The 21,907-nt window shown below is 44.3% G+C and overlaps 1 protein-coding gene across 1 annotated transcript; it reads left to right on the plus strand.

The window, feature by feature from the left end:
• Nucleotides 1-16,406: 16,406 nt before the first annotated feature.
• LOC144511338 (uncharacterized) lies at nucleotides 16,407-20,938 on the plus strand. Its single transcript, XM_078241609.1, has 2 exons — nucleotides 16,407-16,514; nucleotides 20,431-20,938. The coding sequence occupies exons 1-2, from the start codon at nucleotides 16,487-16,489 to the stop codon at nucleotides 20,733-20,735; spliced, it is 333 nt and encodes a 110-aa protein (XP_078097735.1). The 5' UTR covers nucleotides 16,407-16,486; the 3' UTR covers nucleotides 20,736-20,938.
• Nucleotides 20,939-21,907: the final 969 nt, after the last annotated feature.

The following is a 21,907-nucleotide window of genomic DNA, read 5'->3' on the forward strand; positions in this document are numbered from 1 at the left end:
CTTCTTGTAGTAACTGACGACCAACAAGGCTGGGTTTATTTGGGGGAAAATAACTATATACAAGACAGAGATAAGAATACTTCCAAACTCCACAACTTCCAGCCTCCAAACGCCAGAAAGCCCTTGCTCCCACTCTCGATTCAGGCATCTTGCCACAATTGGCCTGATTGGTCACATGACCCTCGCCAATAACTTGCCCCTTGAAGGGATATGCTACCACATCCCTCCTCCTTTGAGTCCTTAATAAATATATTACAATAACAAACTATATATAATATTATACAGCAAAAGGGAAAGCATAATACAGTCACTCATAAAGTAAGTCTATCAGGAGACTTTCTAATTTTTTGAGAGTGTTGTAATTCTTTGGCAGATGCTTCATCAGTCGGAGTAGTTTCGACTTGGACAACAGCAGAAAGGTTTTCAGTCTACGAAGGTGCTCTAGTGCAGATAACCTCTCCAGTTCCCACCAGAACATTACTCAACTCCTCTTCAAGTTTACTGGATTTGGTTCCAATTACAATTGCTGAAGCCACATTAACAGGCGTAGGAGGGAAAGACTGCTCAATTGTTACTGTGCATGGTCCTCCTCTCCTCAGGTGGTTCACATGCTCTTTGATTCTCTTCCCTTATATGTCAAAACTGGGTCTGTCTTGGTCACGACCATCTCAGGGACCCAATTCGGATCAGTATTGAAATTTGTTACATAAACTAAATTGTTTACCTGAAGATCCCTCTCAACTTTGGTGGAGTCATGGTATCTCTTCTATACATTCTGTTTTCCCTCCATCATCCCCGCCAAATTTGGAAATATTAGATTGAGTCTTGTCCAAATATGTCCTTCCATGCGCAACTCAGCAGGGGTAACTCATGTGGTAGCATGAGCGGTTGTTCTGTTTAATAATGGAAAACGAGCCAGTCAAAGTTGTAAAGATGTTTTTTCATTGCAGCTTTCAACAGCTGGATGGCCTTTTCATCTAAGCCCATTTGAGTGCGGGTGGTAGGGGACTGTTCTAACATGCTGAATCCCAGTGGTTTGCATGAAATTCTTCACTTGTGAATGCAGTCCCATCGTCAGAGACCACCACTTCAAACAACCCACGTATGGTAAACGTCTTCTGTAGATTATCAATTGGGGCTAAGGATGTCATGGTTTTCATCTCATGAATGTCCATCCATCTCAAACGAGTGACAATAATCAGGAGAAACATGCTGTCCAAGAAGGGGCCCCCAAAATCAACATGGCCGACCTGGCCATTCCCAGAAGAATCGACGGTGGTAAGCTTTGCTGTACATGACATTGGTTGTAATGTCTACCAAGGTTTCCAATGTCTTTACAATCCCAGGCCTCAGCACATAACTCCGGGCTATCATTTTCATCATACCAGGATGTGCATAGTGTAATTCTTGTAATAGCATTTTTTCAGCCGGAGCAAACGCCCTGACTCCCCACAACAGTTCTCCATCCTCGCAATTCAGCCTATCCTTTCTGATTTGGAACGGTCAAAATTGTTTGGACTTGTCATGATGCCAACAGGACCATCTGCTTGACTTTAGTCAAAATGGGGTTTCTTTGGGTCCATATCTTGATATGTTGTGCCGATACCAATAACGTGCCCAGCAAGTTAAGAGCGAGCACCATTTCTTGGGGCACTGGTGGCGGTGGAATACCTCGTGGAAAAGGAAGGTGGCTATGTGGGTGCCTGACTTATGCTGGCACATAGAGCTTGTATGCCGTCAACAGCAGGGCCCAACATTAGACCCTTGCTGAGGCGAAGGGGGAATGGCCTTGTCCTCTCTGAAAAAACCTAAAAGTGGTTTATGGTTAATACAATGTAACCAATGATGTCGTGGTCAGCTGTATAAATAGAAAGTAGATGGGAATTGTGGGGAGCATTCTAGTCCAGGGCATGGCTCAAGTGGTGGTGTAATTCAGTTTCTTTATTAAACCTTTACTTTGATTTACTTTGAAGTTGTTTTTTTTTGTATCACAAGGGGTCACGGGTTCAAGGTGAGAGGGGCGAGGTATAACTCAGATATCAGAGGGATGTTCTTTACACAGAGAGTGGTGGGGGCTGGAATGCGCTGCCAAGTAGGGTGGTGGAGGCAGACACGCTGGCATTGTTTAAGACTTACCTGGATAATCACATGAGCAGTCTGGGAATGGAGGGATACAAACGATTGGTCTAGTTGGACCAAGGAGTGGCGCTTGCTTGGAGGGCCGAAGGGCCTGTTTCCCGTGCTGTACTGTTCTTTGTTCTTTGTATTGTTTGCTACTGGTGTATCCTTACTGCTGGATGAACAATGGTCAGTAACTATTGAAAAGTCCATAAATGTACTGATGAAACATTTTCATCATAGATAATAGCCAAACCTTCCTTTCGATATGGGAATAGACCCTCTCAGCATCTGTTAGTGTTCTTGAAGCAAAAGTGATAGGTCTGTCTACACCAGCCTCAAGTCAGTGGGACAATCCTGCTCCTATTTCACAGGGCAAGACGTAGCAGGTCAGCACAATTTCTTTTGCAGGGTCAAAATGAAGCAAGGGGCTTGAAGATTGCAATGTTATTTTAACTCACTCAAATGCTTCCTTTTGATGTGCACTGCAGTGCTCCTTTGGTATTTCCTGTGACGTGTATGTAAGGGGGCCAGCAATGTGGACAGGATGGGGATAAATAATAATCCACCATCCCCAAGAATGATTTTATTTCTGATACATTTCTGGGAGTTGGTGCTCCCTGGATCGCTTGAACGTTCTCCTCCACAGGATGCAGTCCTTGAGCATTGACCCTGAATCCCAAATATGTTACTTCGGGGGCTTGGAATGTGCATATTTCTCTCTTGGAGCCTTAGCCTGTTACTTTTAATCTTTTCAACACTTCCTCCACATCATAGAATCATTGAAACCCTACAGTGCAGAAAGAGGCCATTTGGCCCATCGAGTCTGCACCGACCACAATCCCACCCAGGCCCTACCCCCATATCCCTACATATTTTACCCGCTAATCCCTCTAACCTACGCATCCCAGGACACTAAGGGGCAATTTTAGGACGGCCAATCAACCTAACCCGCACATCTTTGGACTGTGGGAGGAAACCGGAGCACTTGGAGGAAACCCACGCAGACACGAGGAGAATGTGCAAACTCCACACAGACAGTGACCCAAGCCGGGAATCAAACCCAGGTCCCTGGAGCTGTGAAACAGCAGTGCTAACCACTGTGCTACCGTGCCACATTTGCAAGTGTTCATCTTCAGAAGCTTCCATAATTGATGCATTGTTCAAATAGGCAACTACCTTGGGCAGGTTCCGTAACAAGTTTTCCATAGTACATTGGAATATGGTGCACGCCAAAAATACTCCGAATGGCAGCTGGGTCTATTGATATAAACTTCTGTGGGTGTTAATTGTTACAAATTCTCTAGATGCCTGATCTAACTCTATCTGCTCATGTCGAGTTTCGTATGAGTCAACCCTCCAGCTAACTTGGCATATGGGTCTTTGATTTTTGGTATAGGGTGTGTTGCTTGATGGTTAGTTTATAATCTCCATATATCCTGACAGTCCAGTCCGGCTTAACAACAGGGATGATAGGGGCAGCCCTCCCAGAAAACTGCACAGGCTTAATTATTCCTAATACTCAGCTTCTACTTTTTCACGTCAAGCATAGGGCAATGGACAAGATCTATAGAACTTGGATGTTGACTCAGGATCAATGTAAATCTTTGCTTTGATACCCAGTATATCCCTTAACATTTCATGAAAATTGCCTTCATTTAACCAATTTAACCAGGTCTAACAAAGCCAGGCTTGGCCCTTGAACATGATGATCAGTAACGGGTGAGTTACTGCTGTGGTACCGAATATCTTCAAGGTTTCGCCATTGTGCTTTTCAATTCCAGGGGCCGGACCCCACCTTGTAAATACCGATACATCTGCTCTCCTATGAGGGTGACAGAAGCTCCTGTATCCAACTCCATTCCTAACAGCCAACCGTTCACCATTACCACAATTGCAATCGGGGCTGACTTACTCACTCTGTAAACTTCAGATTCTTCTTCGGAGTTGTTTTCTAAATTCTGCACCACAGTCGTTTGTTTTGGTGGCCTGTTTGGTCGGCTCTGTTTGGCTCTGCAGTCGATCCTAATATGCCCCCCCTTATTACAGGCAAAATACGGTACATCTTTAGATTTACACCTCTCCTGGGGGCGCTCTCCCCTGTACCATTCTTCTAAGTTCTTGGTCTGCAGACCAGACTTTCTGTACGTCTGTCCCTGTCTTGCTCACTGCTCTTTGACTCATGGCTTTCACTGCTCTTATCCCTGGTGCCACAACTCCCTGAGCTTTCCCGCCAAAGTTGACTGCCCTCACCTGGTTGCACGCTTTCTAACTCCAGCGCACTTTTTTCGGCACTTACTCGAGCCTGAGCAATCTCTAACCATCTTGTCAAGATGAGTTCTGTCTCTGCTATTAGTTTTTTTTGTATGGCATGGCACAAACTAACCTATGTCTGCACTGAGTGATTCTGTGATATCGTTGAATGTCAATCCGAATCCACCTTGTTTAGCTAACTGCCTTAGTTGTGCCATGAACGCTGCTAACATCTCCTCTTGGTTTCTCATTATAGAATTAAATTTATATTGCTGCATTATCACTAACTACGAATCAGATTGTAAATCTGAGCACGACAGGCTATTAGAAGGATTACCTTCTGCTTTTCCTTCTTCCCTTCCCCCCTCCCCGGCGACTGATTTCATTGTCCATGATCCCAGTCCGCTACTGTCCACCCACTGCGTATGGGTCTATTTTATTAAGATTCTGCCCTTCATCAACAAGAATTATGTGGTTATTCTTTCTACTAGAATATACTAACTCATACTTTTTTTAAGAAGCTTATTTTTCCTTATTCTTCAAGTTTATTGAAGTCTTCCTGTCTTGTCGTGATCCTCCTCCGTATTCACTAACCTCCCAATTTAGTGCCATCTGCAAATTTTGACATTGTATTTCCGCAGCCTGAGTCTAAGCAGCCTTGTAAATTGTGAGCTCAGTGATCCTCGTGCTGATCCCTGTGAAACATCTTTTGCCACCCTCGATAAAAAAACTTTTAACCCCTGCTTTCAGTTTCTGCTTTTCTGGACAACTTGCTATTCATTCTCTTGCTTGTTCCCCTGACTTCACTCACTCTGTGAAAATAATATGATCAAATTCACCTATTTAACGTGTGGCAGCAAATGGAAAAAACCATAGGATTGGTTGGGATAACCATGCAATCTGATGGAACGCTGGGCAATATCATTCGTCATGGATTTCAACAGAGTAAATTTGGGTGTGGGGGAAGGAAACATTACATTCGAACCCATCATGTTCCTGACACTGGGTGAGGTAAACATTGCCTCAGTAATCTTGGAACCTCTGAGCAGAAAATGACCATAAAAATGGGTGAAATGTTTTCAAACCTAACTAATATCCTTCAGGAACAGAAACCTATCCCCAACCCTATCCATCCTGGCCTATACTTGTCTTAGTCCACATGCTAGGCTCAGCAGAGGGACAATTTTCAGCCCATGTTAACCGTCAGCAAGAACAGCGACGTGGGTGGAAAATACAGGTGTAAATACAGTGTTAGATCCACCTGATCCCATGTGATTTCCACATAAAGGGTTACATTAAAATTGCCCTATTGAATTAAGTCACATTACTTCCCCCGAGAACATCATCTGAGTGGTCATTCATCAGTTCAATTACGAACTAAAAATCAATATACGGATGAAGCTGAAAGTGAAGGTGTTCTAATCCCATCCCAGAATTACTGAGTCCCTGAGTTCTAGTTTCATGCACTGAAATGAGAAACTGCTGGAAATGGGGAAGATTATCTCCAGGGAAGGCTCACATCCTCGACCGAGGAATATGGTCTGAGCATTAAAGATCACCAGCTGTTCCTAACCCCAGTGGCAATAATGCGACAGGTGAAAGTGTCGGTGAAGGGTGTGAACTCCAGGCCCACCAGAGCTGCTGCCTAAACTTCCACAACTTCCACTGTGCTGAGGCTTTACCCTGACAGTAATTTCAGCCCGAGACTTTGACACTCTTTTCCACTGGTGTGAAACACGGATCTGCCATTATCTTCAACAACTTTCCATGTACTTTCTCACTTAGTCATGAACTAGGCCCTTTCTAATGGTACCAGAACAAACTATTTTTTTAAATGCATGAGTGGGGAGATTGGGGCAGGTGGAGGGGGGTAATCCCTGATCTTGTTCAAAGCTTGGGATTTGTGTCCTTGGGTTCTGTTCAGTTTAGAGGCCTATGTAAAGAAAGTAAAGTCGCCATGGTGGTGATTTAACCTGAGGGTCACCACACCTCAGGTGAAGGGCAAGGTTGAGAGGGGGAACTTCCATGAATAACCAGTATGGGAATTGAACATGTGCTGTTAGCATCGCTCTGCATCACTAACCAACTGTCCAGCCAACTGAGCTAAACCGATCCCCATGAAACCCTCATCTGTTCATTTATTTCTGTCCAAGTTTTCTACAATGTCTCCTCTTACCTTTTCTTGTCAGAATATATGTGCAATTATCTGCATTTATGGTCATAATTTAGTCCGCCAAGATTTGGAATTATTCTGTTACTCCTTTTTGAACATTTTCTTATGTGTTTATACACTTTCAGATATAGGTTTTCAAAATCCACGTGCTCCAGAATTGGTTTTCCTACTGCTGCATATTGACTAGTCTAAGTGATAGCTTTTAATGGGGCTTCTCACAATGAGGCACGGCACTGTAAGTTTATCATTCCAGCAATGTCAGAACCCACAGGCCCTTACACAATAGTATCCTTTTATGGTCGAGGCATCTTACATTAACATTCTCTTTTCCCTCTTCTCTTAATGCAGTCATTGGTTGAAGGTGCTCAGGAAGATAAAAGAGGTAAGACTTGGCATTCGCCTGCCAAATACTCTTACATCCATAATTCAGTGCAGAACTTCATACGTATTTGGAAGTGTCATCTGTTGGATAATTGAAATTTTATGCAGGATAAAACCATAAGGCCATAAAATGTAGGAACAGAATTAGGCCTGTTGAATCTGCTCATCCACTCAATCATGGCTGATAGGTTTCTCAACCCCATCCCGCTTTTTCCCCATAATCCTTGATCCCCTTACCAATAAAAACCTGGCTACCTCTGTCTTAAATGCAGTCAATGACCTGGCCTCCACAACCTTCTGTGGCAATGAATTCCACATATTCACCACCCCCTGGCTGAAGAAATTCCTCCTCATCTCAGTTCTAAAAGGTTGTCCCTTTACTCTGAGGCTGTGCCCTTGAGTCCTAGTCTCTCCTACTAATGGAAACATCTTCCCCACTTCCACTCTATCCAGGCCTTTCATAATTCTGTAAGTTTCAATGAGATCCCCTCTCATCCTTCCAAACTCCATCGAGTACAGACCCAAGTCCTCAAACACTCCTCATACATGAAGTTTTTCATTCCCAGGATCGTTCTTGTGAACCACCTCTAGATCCTTTTGAAGGCCAGCAGACCTTTTCTTACATACAAGGCCCTAAATTGTTTGCAACACTCCATATGTGGACTCACCAGAGCCTTATAAATCCTCAGCAGTACATCCCTGCTTTTGTATTCTAGTCCTCTCGAAATTGCATTTGCTTTCCTAACTACCAAGTCAACCAGCAAATTAACCTTAAGAGAATCTTGAACTGAGACTCACAAGGATGTCCCAAAAACCTCAAATATAAGGCAACAAGAACAGTACAGTACAGTACAGCACAGAACAGGCCCTTCGGCCCACAATGTTGTGCCGAGCTTTATCTGAAACCAAGATCAAGCTATCCCACTCCCTATCATCCTGGTGTGCTCCATGTGCCTATCCAATAACCGCTTAAATGTTCCTAAAGTGTCTGACTCCACTATCACTGCAGGCAGTCCATTCCACACCCCAACCACTCTCTGCGTAAAGAACCTACCTCTGATATCCTTCCTATATCTCCCACCACGAACCCTATAGTTATGCCCCCTTGTAATAGCTCCATCCACCCGAGGAAATAGTCTTTGAACGTTCACTCTATCTATCCCCTTCATCATTTTATAAACCTCTATTAAGTCTCCCCTCAGCCTCCTCCGCTCCAGAGAGAACAGCCCTAGCTCCCTCAACCTTTCCTCATAAGACCTACCCTCCAAACCAGGCAGCATCCTGGTAAATCTCCTCTGCACTCTTTCCAGCGCTTCCACATCCTTCTTATAGTGAGGTGACCAGAACTGCACACAATATTCCAAATGTGGTCTCACCAAGGTCCTGTACAGTTGCAGCATAACCCCACGGCTCTTAAACTCCAACCCCCTGTTAATAAAAGCTAACACACTATAGGCCTTCTTCACAGCTCTATCCACTTGAGTGGCAATCTTTAGAGATCTGTGGATATGGACCCCAAGATCTCTCTGTTCCTCCACAGTCTTCAGAACCCTACCTTTGACCCTGTAATCCACATTTAAATTAGTCCTACCAAAATGAATCACCTCACATTTATCAGGGTTAAACTCCATTTGCCATTTTTCAGCCCAGCTTTGCATCCTATCTATGTCTCTTTGCAGCCTACAACAGCCCTCCACCTCATCCACTGCTCCACCAATCTTGGTGTCATCAGCAAATATACTGATCCACCCTACAGCCCCCTCCTCCAAGTCATTAATAAAAATCACAAAGAGCAGAGGACCAAGCACTGATCCCTGTGGCACTCCGCGAGCAACCTGCCTCCAATCCGAAAATTTTCCATCCACCACCACCCTCTGTCTTCGATCAGATAGCCAGTTACCTATCCAATCGGCCAACTTTCCCTCTATCCCACACCTCCTCACTTTCATCATAAGCCGACCATGGGGGACCTTATCAAACGCCTTACTAAAATCCATGTATATGACATCAACTGCCCTACCTTCATCAACACAATTAGTTACCTCCTCAAAAAATTCTATCAAACAACAAAGACAATAAAAAGTATTCATGTTTTCATTACTTTGCTGCCTTCTAAACCTTGAAGCATTTATCAAGTACTGCCTCAAAGGTTTCCAAGGAACATTTATCATTAAGAATAACAATCTCAGAAATTAAGCCATGAACCTGCTACCATCATCAGCCCCCCCAGCCCTAACCTGGATAGACCCGAATCTGCTTCCTCTTCTGTTTTGCTTTGATTTCAGACCCGGGCAAGTCTGCTCGATAAGTCTGTGATGATAAACAAGATCCTTAGGCCTAAACCTAAGTTTGGGTTGGATAAATTTGCGGGATTCGGTGAAAACTGGGCTGCACCAAAGTTAAGCTCAGAGAAATTTATTTTTAGGATGCCAATGAATAGGAATTTTGAAGTTGACCTTTTCACCTTTGAAGGGATTGGTTTTCCCCACAAGATGACATTAAAGATTTTGGGGTTGCCTGTCAATCCTAGACAGAAAGTGATTGAACAAGAGTTTTCCCAGCATTGCATTTCCTGTTGGAACACAGAAGGCAAGGCTGATATATAGTCCCAATAATTCTAGCCCTTTCTCACAGATCAACCCCACCAGTTCAGTATGCCTCTTAGTCTTGTTCTCAAAAATGACCCATCTAATTGTCTCCCCATTTCTAATCATTTCTTCATTGTCCTTCCTTATTAATCTGGTCCTCACATCTAATACTCATTGGGTAAAAAAGTCTACCTGTTTATTAATAACTTCCTGTTCTGTACTCTCATCCCCTGATATTTGACAATGTACAGGGTAAGTGGGAGCCAGGTGATGATGGGTAATCATTGCCTGTTTTTGTGTTAGGCCATTTCGCATCATCATCCTCCTAATCACTTTAGTATTTACTTTAGTAAAGCGTTTGACAAAGTCCCTCATGGTAGGCTGGTGAAAAAGGTTGGATCTCATGGGATAAAGGGGGAGGTGGTTAGATGGGTGGAGAACTGGCTTGGTCACAGAAGACAGAGGGTGGTAGTGGAAGGGTCTTTTTCCGGCTGGAGGCCTGTGACTAGTGGTGTTCATGATGTGGAGATGCCGGCGTTGGACTGGGGTAAACACAGTAAGAAGTTTAACAACACCAGGTTAAAGTCCAACAGGTTTATTTGGTAGCAAAAGCCACACAAGCTTTCGAGGCTCTGAGCCCCTTCTTCAGGTGAGTGGGAATTCTGTTCACAAACAGAACTTATAAGACACAGACTCAATTTACATGAATAATGGTTGGAATGCGAATACTTACAACTAATCCAGTCTTTAAGAAACAAAACAATGGGAGTGGAGAGAGCATCAAGACAGGTTAAAAAGATGTGTATTGTCTCCAGACAAGACAGCCAGTGAAACTCTGCAGGTCCACGCAACTGTGGGAGTTACAAATAGTGTGACATAAATTCTGATTCTAGGATCGCATGATAAAGACTCAGGAGGAAAAAAGCAGAAATATTTATGTGAAATAGTGTGACAATGTACAGGGTATGTCACACTATTTCACATAAATATTTCTGCTTTTTTCCTCCTGAGTCTTTATCATGCGATCCTAGAATCAGAATTTATGTCACACTATTTGTAACTCCCACAGTTGCGTGGACCTGCAGAGTTTCACTGGCTGTCTTGTCTGGAGACAATACACATCTTTTTAACCTGTCTTGATGCTCTCTCCACTCCCATTGTTTTGTTTCTTAAAGACTGGATTAGTTGTAAGTATTCGCATTCCAACCATTATTCATGTAAATTGAGTCTGTGTCTTATAAGTTCTGTTTGTGAACAGAATTCCCACTCACCTGAAGAAGGGGCTCAGAGCCTCGAAAGCTTGTGTGGCTTTTGCTACCAAATAAACTAGTGGTGTTCCGCAGGGCTCGGTATTGGGACCTCTGCTGTTTGTGATTTATATAAATGATCTGGAAGAAGGTGTAACTGGGGTGATCAGTAAGTTTGCAGACGACACAAAATTGGCAGGACTTGCAGATAGTGAGGAGCATTGTCAGAAGCTACAGAAGGATATAGATAGGCTGGAAATTTGGGCAAAGAAATGGCAGATGGAGTTCAATCCTGATAAATGCGAAGTGATGCATTTTGGTAGAAATAATGTAGGGAGGAGCTATATGATAAATGGCAGAACCATAAAGGGTGTAGATACGCAGAGGGACCTGGGTGTGCAAGTCCACAGATCCTTGAAAGTGACGTCACAGGTGGAGAAGGTGGTGAAGAAGGCATATGGCATGTTTGCCTTTATAGGACGGGGCATAGAGTATAAAAGTTGGGGTCTGATGTTGCAGATGTATAGAACGTTGGTTCGGCCGCATCTGGAATACTGCGTCCAGTTCTGGTCGCCACACTACCAGAAGGACGTGGAGGCTTTGGAGAGAGTACAGAGGAGGTTTACCAGGACGTTACCTGGTATGGAGGGGCTTAGTTATGAGGAGAGATTGGGTAAACTGGGGTTGTTCTCCCTGGAAAAACGGAGGATGAGGGGAGACTTAATAGAGGTGTATAAAATTATGAAAGGCATAGATAGGGTGAACGGTGGGAAGCTTTTCCCCAGGTCGGTGGTGACGTTCATGAGGGGTCATAGGTTCAAGGTGAAAGGGGGGAGGTTTAACACAGATATCAGAAGGACATATTTTACACAGAGGGTAGTGGGGGCCTGGAATGCGCTGCCAGGCAAGGTGGTGGAGGCGGACACACTGGGAACGTTTAAGACTTATCTAGACAGCTATATGAACGGAGTGGGAATGGAGGGATACAAAAGAATGGTCTAGTTTGGACCAGGGAGCGGCGCGGGCTTGGAGGGCCGAAGGGCCTGTTCCTGGGCTGTATTGTTCTTTGTTTGTTTGATCAGATACAATTCAAAAAGACAAAAATCGTGAGGGTCTTGGACAGAGTTGATCAGGGGAAAAACTGTTCCTATTAGTGAAAGGACCGAGAATCAAAGGGTACAGATTTAAGATGATTGGCAAAAGAAGCTACAGCAACATGAGAGGAAACGTTTTCAGCAACAAGTAGAACATAGAACATAGAACATTACAGCGCAGAACAGGCCCTTCGGCCCACGATGTTGCACCGACCAGTTAAAAAAAAAAACTGTGACCCTCCAACCTAAACCAATTTCTTTTCGTCCATGAACCTATCTACGGATCTCTTAAACGCCCCCAAACTAGGCGCATTTACAACTGATGCTGGCAGGGCATTCCAATCCCTCACCACCCTCTGGGTAAAGAACCTACCCCTGACATCGGTAAGTAGTTAGGATCTGGAATGCACTGCCTAAGGGCGTGGTGGAGGCAGGACACTGCTTGTGGTACCGAATGCGGCCACCACTACACGGACCGGTAAATGGCTAGGAGGTAGCCAGCATCAGCTGGGATGGATTCCCCACCAAATCTTCAGATGGTGAGGTGGAAGTCCCACCACCAGTTTCTGATCATATAATTGTAAAAGCTGACAGCAGAGGAGGCCATTATCCCCATCATGCCGATGCCAGTTTTTGAATCCAATTAATCCAACTCCCCTGTCCTTTCCTCATTGGCCTGTAAATATTTTCCCTTTGAGTACTTATCCAATAATCTTTAGAAAATTACTATTGAATCAGCTTCCATCATCCTTTCTGACTGCATTCCATAAGAACTCACTGTGTAAAAAGAATGTTTCCTCTTGTCACCTCTGGTTGGTGAATGAATCACATTCACTACGTGTTGTCTGGGTTACCAAGCCTTCTGCCATTGGAAGCAGCTTCTCCATATTTACACTATCAGAAATACTTTGATCACTTATATCAGATTTTTCTTTTACCCTCTATGTTCAGTAAGGTATTCAGTAAGATATTGGCATGTCAGCTGTGGCTCCATAGGCAGCACTCATGCTTCTAAATCAGAGATCTTGGGTGGTATTTGACGGCCTCACTTGTCCCGAAACTGTTAAATCCCACCTGAGGTCAACAGAGCTTCCCATTGTCCGCTCCTCGGCTGCTCCGATTCCCATGGCGGGCGGAGCAGTAAAATTCCAGCACATCAGTTCAAGCGTCACTCTCAAGAACCCATCCCAAAATCTAACCTGACCTTCCTGCAACCTTCTAATGCAAAAGGGAATGCTGCACTGTCAGAGTCGGAACTGCCACTTTCTTTTGGATGATGTTAAATTGAAGCCTGCCTGCCCTCTCGGGGGATGTAACATGGCACTAGCTTGAAGAAGAACAGGGTAGTTATCTCTGGTGGCTCAGCCAACATTTATCCCTCAATCAACACCATAGACACATTATTTGGTCATTGTCACATTGTTGTTTGTGGCAGCTTGCTGTGTGCAAACTGACTGCCACATTTCCTATATTTGAATACATGTTGAAAATTCACTGTAAAGCATGTAGGAAATCCTGAAGCTATGGATTGGATCAATCTGGGTCATTATTTCTTGAAGGAAAATAACCCCAGCTTCTCTCCAAATGTCTGAAATTCCTCAGGTTTAGAACTTTCTAATAAATCTTTTCTGTACCCTCTCCAATGGTGCTACAGCCTTCCTAAAGTGCAATGCCCAGAAGAAGCACAAATACTCCAGTCGAGGGCTAACCAGGGTTTTATAAATGTTTAGCCAATCTTCCTTGCATTTGTACATCGTTCGTCAATTAATAAAGGCAAGGATCCCATATATTTTTTAAAGAGACTTCTCAACCTCTTCAATGGTGGCACAGTGGTTAGCACCACTGCCTCACAGCGCCAAGGATTCAGATTTGATTCTGGCCTTGGCCGACTGTCTATGCGGAGTCTGCACGTTCTCCCTGTGTCTGCATGAGTTCCCTCCAGTTTCCTCACACGGTCCAAAGATGTGCAAGTTAGGTGGATTGGCCATGCTAAATTGCTCCTTCATGTCCAAAGATGTGTAGGTTAGGTGGTAAATGTGCAGGGTTATGGGGATAGGGCAGAGGGGAGGCCTGGATGGGTGCTCATCTGGAGAGTCAGTGTGGACTCGATGGGCCGAGTGGCCTTTTCTGCCTTGTAGGAATATATTAAATATCTGTACATGCATCCCAGAACTGTCTGTTCCTCCAACTGCATTACAACTCTACTATTTAGATCCTATTGCCTCTTCTCATTCTTCAACCAAGATGATTAATTGCACACTTTCTCTTTGCTAAACTTCATCTGCCCTGTGCCTGCTCATTTCAGTACTTTGTCTGTATCCTCCTGAAAACTGTTACTATTCTCCTCATTTTATTGTTGACCGTGTTTCTGGGTTTCATATCTGCAAACTTTGAAATGATGATCTGAATACCCAAGTCCAGGTTATTGAGAGAAGCGATTCTATTGCCATCCATTGAAACGACACTGTACGACCATCCCACCCGCCCCGCCCCCCCCTCGCAGTCAGCAAAACAAACGTTCACTGCTCTTTGTCACTTTCTCAGTTTAGCCAATTTTGTATCCATATTTTAAATCTCATAGATTGTAATATTGGTAACAAGTCTGATATGATGGGGTGTCATGGTGGTTAGCACTGCTGCCTCAAAACACCAGGAACCTGGGTTCAATTCTGGCCTTGGGTGACTGTCTGTATGGAGTTTGCATGTTCTCCCCGTGTCTGCATGGGTTTCCTCCCACAATTTAATGATGTGCGGGTTAGGTGGATTGGCCATGTTAAATTGCCCTTTAGTGTCAGGGGAACTAGCAGGGTAAATACATGGGATAACAGGGATAGGGCATGGGTGGGGACTGTTGGTGCAGGCTCGATGGGCCAAATGGCCTCCTTCGTCACTATTGGGATATGGTATGTTGTCAAACGCCTATTTCACATACATGTAAACCAGGCTGCCTTCATCACCCTCCCCTTTACTCGATCAAGTCAGTCAAACATAATTTGACATTCTCAGTTCATGCGCAAACATAGAAACAGAGAAGATAGGAGCAGGAGGAGGCCATTCGGCCCTTCGAGCCTGCTCCACCTTTCATTACGATCATGGCTGATCATCCAACTCAATAGCCAATCCTGCTTTTTTCCCATAACCTTTGATCCCATTCGCCCCAAGTGCGATATCCAGCCATCTCTTGAATAAATTCAATGTTTTGGCATCAACTACTTCCTGTGGGAATGAATTCCACAGGCTCACCACTCTTTGGGTGAAGAAATGTCTCCTCATCTCCGTCCTAAATGGTCAATGCTGAATCCTCAGACTGTGACCTCTGGTTCTGGACTCCCCCACCATTGGGAATTTCCTCCCTGTCTAGTCCTGTTAGAATTTTATAAGTCTCTATGAGATCCCCCTCATTCATCTGAACTCCAGTGAAAACAATCCTAACCTAGTCAACCTCTCCTCGTACAACAGTCCCGCCATCCCCGGAATCAGCCTGGTAAACCTTCGCTGCACTCCCTCGAGAGCAAGAACATCCTTCCTCAGAAAAGATGACCAAAACTACACACAATACTCTAGGTGTGGCCTCACCAAGGCCCTGTATAATTGTAACCTGCTCCTGTATTCGAAACCTCTCGCAATGAAGCCAACATGCCATCTGCCTTCTTTACCTGCCTACTTACCTTCAGTGACTGGTGCACAAGGGCACCCAGGTCCCGCTGCACACTCCCCTCTCCCAATTTACAGCCATTCAGGTAGTAATCTGCCTTCTTGTTTTTGCTTCCAAACTGAATAACCTCACCATTATCCAAATTATACTGCATCTGCCATTGATTAGCCCACTCGCCCTAACCCTAACCTACATCATTCTTCAAATTCACTTATTAGCCAAAACCTTTTCAAGATCTAATTAATTTTGTCCAAGATGATTGTTCTCAATAATTTCCCTGTTGTCGACATTAGTCTTAACTAACCTGTACTTGTTAGGTTTACCCCAAGACCCTCTTTTAAACAGGGGCTTAACATGTGTAATCCTCCAGTCATCTGGCATCATTGCATATTCATGGTGGATTAGAAGATTGTGGCCAGAGCCTCAGCAATTTCCACTCTTACTTCCTTCAGTAATCTCAGATGCATTCCATCTAGACTTTTAAGTACATCCTCATTAAGATGGCAAGGTAGCACAGTGGTTAGCACTGATGCCTCACAGTGCCAGGGACTCAGGTTCAATTCCGGCCTCGGGTAACTGTCTGTGACGAGTCAGCACATTCCCCCCATGTCTGCGTGGGTTTCCTCCGGGTGCTCCGTTTTCCTCCCACAGTCCGAAAGACGTACTGGTTAGGTTCATTGACCACACTAAATTCTCCCTCAGTATTCCTGAGCAGGCGCGAGAGTGTGGCGACTATGGGATTTTCACAGTAACTTCATCGCAGTGTTAATGTAAGCCTACTTGTGACATTAATTAACTTTAAATTATCTATTTTATCTCATCTTCTTTGCCAGAGTTGTTTCTCTAACATATTTAACCTGAGCATTGATTTGTTTGTCTTTCTTCTTTTAAAGTCTTTTTCTCCAAACGTGTCCTTGTGCAGGACCCACATTAATAAAAAGCACAGTATATGTGACCGAGAAAAGGAGCAGGCGGCAATGGAGACGGCGTGTCACCGCCACCAAGGTACAGCATGTCATTGTTTATTCTCTGTTATTTTTTCCCCTTGGCTCCTGACAGTGACGGCTGTGTAAGGACGGCAGCCTCACCTCTGATCTCTTGGCCCAGGCATGATTCCCTACTTGCAAACCCAAAAGTGGAATGCCTTCAAAGCACTTGACCTGTCAGCCATGACTCAGACAGTAGCGCATTCACTTTGCAGTTAGAAAGTTGCGGTTTCAAGTTGCATTCCAACACATAACCAAACTGGACCTTCCAAATCGCATCTCCTCACATTTGTCCGGATTAAATTCCATCTGCCATCTTCCTGCCCAGGTCTCCAGCCGATTTATATCCTACTGTATCCTCTGACAATCCTCCTCACTATCCGCTACTCCCCCAACTTTTGTACCATCTGCAAATTTACTAATCAGACCACCTACATTTTCCTCCAAATCATTCATATAAATTACAAACAACAGAGGCCCCAGCACGGATCCTTGTGGAACACCACTTGTCACAGACCTCCAGTTAGAAAAGTACCCTTCCACTGCTACTGTCTGCATTCTATGCCCAAGCCAATTTTGTGTCCATCTTACCAGCTCACTTCGGATCCTATATGACTTCACATTCTGTATCAACCTGCCATGAGGAACGTTATCGAAGGCTTTACTAAAGTCCATGTATACAACATCCACTGCTCTGCCCTGGTCAGTTTTTCTTGTCACTTCCTAAAAGAACTCAATTAGGTTTGTGAGATAAGACTTCTGCTTCACAAAACCATGCTGCCTATCGCTAATAAACCGATTCTCTTCCAGATGTGAGTACATCCTGTCCCTAAGAAACTTCTCCAATAATTTTCCCACCACTGATGTAAGGCTCACAGGCCTGTAATTTCCCAAATTGTCTCTTCTGTCCTTTTTAAACAGAGGAACAATTTTAGCTCCTGTCCAATCCTCTGGTACCTCGCCCGTGGCTAAAGAGGATACAAAGATTTTGGCCAAGACCTCAGCAATTTCTTCCCTCGTCTCTCTCAGTAATCTGAGATAGACCCTATCTGGGCCCGGGGTCTTGCCCACCTTAATGTTTTTCAAAACCTCCAATACCTCTTCCCTTTTTATCTCAACATATCCTAGAATGTCAACATCCTCCTTTCTACACTCACCATCCACCATATCCCTCCCCTTTGTGAATACTGATGCAAAGTACTCTTTAAGGACCTCACCTACCCCCACACACAAATTCCCCCACTGCCCTTGAGTGGACCTACCCTTTCCTCAGCTACCCTCTTCCTCCTTATATATACATAAAAAGCTTTAGGATTCTCCTTAATCCTGCCAAGGACATTTTATCCGCCTGAGTCTCTGTTTAAGCTCTTTCCTGCTATCTTTGTATTCCTCAAGAGCCTTATCCGTTTCAATTTCCTGAAATTTATGTATGCCTCCTTTTTTCTCTCTTGTCATCCAAGGTTCCCAAACCTTGTCATCTTTATTCTTCATTTTTACAGGGACATATTTGTCCTGAATTGTTAACTTTTAAAAGACTCCCACATATCGGATGTGGATTTAACCGCCCCCAGTCTACCTTCTCTAGCTCCTGCCTAATACTGTTGTAGTTAGTCTTTCCCCAGTCTAGTACTTTCACTCTGGGACTACTTCTATCCTTTTCTACAAGTAGTTTGAAACTTATAGAATTGTGATCATTGTTCCCAAAATGGTCCCCCACTGAGACATCAATCACCTGTCCGTTTCCCAGAACCAGGTCTAAGATAGCCCCTTCCCGAGTTGGACTATCTACATATTGCCTCAATCATAGAATCATAGAATCCCTACAGTGCAGAAGGAGGCCATTCGGCCCATCGAGTCTGCACCGACCACAATCCCACCCAGGCCCTACCCCCACATATTTACCCGCTAATCCCTCTAACCTACGCATCTCAGGACTCTAAGGGGCAATTTTTAACCTGGCCAATCAACCTAACCTGCACATCTTTGGACTGTGGGAGGAAACCGGAGCACCCGGAGGAAACCCACGCAGACACGAGGAGAATGTGCAAACTCCACACAGACAGTGACCCAAGCCGGGAATCGAACCCAGGTCCCTGGAGCTGTGAAGCAGCAGTGCTAACCACTGTGCTACCGTGCCGCCTCAAGAAGCACTCTTGAACACACTGAACAAACTCTGCCCCGTCCAAGACCCTGGCACTGAAGGAATCCCAGTCTATGTTGGGGAAGTTAAAATGGCCCATCACAACTACCCTGTTCTTTTCATATCTTCCCATAATCTGCTGACATATCAATTCCTCCAATTCATGCTGGCTATTGGGAGGTCTGTAGAACAACCCCAACAGTGTGATTGCACTGCTTCTGTTTATTTTAATATTCACTTGTGGGACATGGTGTCACTGGCTGGCATTTATTGCCCACCTAGTCGCCCTTGGAGGGCAGTTGAGAGACAACCACATTGCTGTGGCTCTGGAGTCACATGCAGGCCAGACTTGGTAAGGATGGCAGATTTCCTGCCCTAAAGGACATTAGTGAACCAGATGGGTTTTTCTGACAATCGACAATGATTTCATGGTCATCAGTAGATTCTTAATTCCAGATATTTTTTATTGAATTCAAATTCAACCAGCTGCTGTGGTGGAATTCAAACACGGGTCTCCAGAACATTAGCTGTGTTTCTGGATTAATAGTATAGCGATAATACCACTAGGCCATCACCTCCCCCCAAATCCTGTTCCTGAGTTCTACCCATATGGCCTCGCTGCATGATCCCACTAAGGCGTCCTCCCTCTGTTTAGCTGTTACATTCTCTCTAATCAGTAAAGCAACACCCCCACCTCTTTTGTCACCCTCTCTAGCTCACCTGAAGCATCCAAATCCTGGAATGCAAATTGCCAGTCCTGACCTTCTTTCATCCAAGTCTCCGTAATTGCCACAACATCATAGTTCCATGTAGTAATCCAAACTTTAAGTTCATCCGCCTTACCTGTCATACTCCTTGCGTTAAAACAAACACACCTCAGACCATCTGTCCTGTCATGTTTTGTACACTCTCTTTGTGTTTTAGTTTTGTAGCCTTACTGGACCCATTCACTGAGTTCTCCACAGTCTCTATACTCTGTCCTGTGGCCCCTTTTGATTTTTGTCTTTGATTTCTCGGCCTTCCACTTTTCCCCTTACTGCCTTTTGTTTCTGTCCCCACTTTACTTCCTTCTGACTTCCTGCATCGGTTCCCATCCTCCTCCCCAACAGTACTAGCAAACACTTCCCTGAGGATATTGGTTCCAGTCCTGCCCAAGTGCAGACCGTCTGCTTTGTACTCGTCCCACCTCCCCCAGAACCGGTTCCCATGTCCCAGCAATTTGAATCCCTTCCTCTAGCACCATCCCTCAAGCCATCTATTCATCTTAGCTATGCTGACATTCCTACTCTGACTAGCACGTGGCACTGGCAGCAACCCTGAGATTACTACCTTTGAGGTCCTACTTTTTAGTTTAACTCCTAACTCCCTAATTTCAGCTTGTAGGACCTCATCCCATTTTTTACCTATATCATTGGTGCCTATATGCACCACGACAGCAGACTGTTCACCCTCCCCTTCCAGAATGCCCTGCAGCCGCTCTGGGGTACTGGTCAATATTCACCCCTCCACCAACACCACTGAACAAACTATCTGGTCACTATCATACTGCGCTGTGTGGGACCTTACTGTCTGCAAATTGGTCACCATGTTTCCTCATTAACAACAATTCAATGGCTAGAAGGTGAGTGGCACCTTGCATCAAATGCAAGTCTTAATTTACTGAGGCAGAGAGGATTTTTGAATTGTCTCAAACATGCTGCGTATGTGTGATATTGATTTATTTTGGTATTCATGCCCATTTAATAAAGTATCTAATTTATTTTTGGTGAGATCTTTCTTGCATTTCTATCTGCAGCTAAACCAAACAGAAGTAAAGTGAGGCAGCCAGCCGGGTGCCTGAGGCACGGCTACCAGTCCAGTAAGGTTGTCAGAGCTGCCTGTCTGTTGGTGGGTGGAGCAGCCACTGGTCCCACCCTTGGTTACATGATGACCTCGTCCTCTGCTCAACCCTCTCAAACCGTGCCCCTGGATTTCACAGAACTTGGTATTCACTCGGCTGATTGCTGCCAGGAAGCTGACTGCTCGGGCTACAATTCGTTTGACTGCGAAACGATGGATCAAGACTTCGATACGTTTGACTTTGGAGGGTTTGCGTTCTAGTTGGATAAGAACCACTTTCACCCTATTTGATGATCTGTTCTTTAACCCAAGCCCCCACGTGAAAAGGGTTAGATATCTAGACTTACAACTGGTTAGTGTTGCCAACCGTCCAGGGTTGCCCTGGAGCATCCAGGCATTAAATACTAATCTCTGCACACCGTGCCGAGCAATCCAGGAGAGAAAAAAATAAAAGGAGTGTTGACAAAATTGTTCTTGTTTTTCCTTTCCTTTCAATGCTGCTGTTAATTGGTTTAGTAATGTTAGAGATCGGGGGAATAACAATTGTTTGACTTGATGGAGCAGTTAGAAGTAAGAGGCCAACCAGAAAAAGACACATTTATCCCTGCTCTCTGCTTTCGGTTGGTTAGCCAATCATCTGTTCAAGCTAATATATTACCCCCAATCCCACGGGATCTTACCTTGTATATTAACCTTTTGTGCAATATCTTATCAAATGTCTTCTGGAAGACTAGATACACTACTTCTACAGAACCCCCATTATCTATTTTGCTTGTTACAACCTCAAAGAACTCCAGCAAATTAGTCAAACACGATTTCCCCTTCATAAAACTCTGCTGACTCTGATGGATTGCATTTTGATTTTCCAAATGTCCCATTATTACTTTCTTAATAATGGATTCTAACAGTTTCCCAATGACAGACTTTAAGCTAACTGGTCTATAATTCCCTACATTCTGTCTTTCTCCTTTTTCGAACAGGGGAGTTAGATTAGCCTTCCTCCAGTCCACTGGAACCTTTGCAACAGAATTTTGGAGTATTATAACCAACGTCTCCCACTATCTCTGCTACAACTTCCTTTAATACCCTCAGATTGAAGCCATTAGGCCCTGAGGACTTGTCTGCCTTTAATCCCAATAGTTTGCTCAGTTGCCTCGGTGATGGGGATTTTTTTAAGTTCCCCCTTTTCAACAACTATTATTGGGAAGGTTCTAGTATCCTCCACCGTGAAAACCGAGGCAAAATATTGATTTAGTGTCTCAGCCATTTCTGTGTCTCCATTATTAACTCCCCACTCGCATTCTTTAAGGGACCAATGTTGACTTTAGCTAGTCTCTTCCTTTTTACATGCTTATAGAATCTTTTGCTATCCATTTTTATATTTTATTCTAGATTTCTTTTATAATTTACCTTTGCTTTTTTTATTACTTTTT

The sequence above is a fragment of the Mustelus asterias genome, chromosome 24, assembly GCF_964213995.1.
Source record: "Mustelus asterias chromosome 24, sMusAst1.hap1.1, whole genome shotgun sequence".
NCBI lineage: Eukaryota > Metazoa > Chordata > Chondrichthyes > Carcharhiniformes > Triakidae > Mustelus > Mustelus asterias.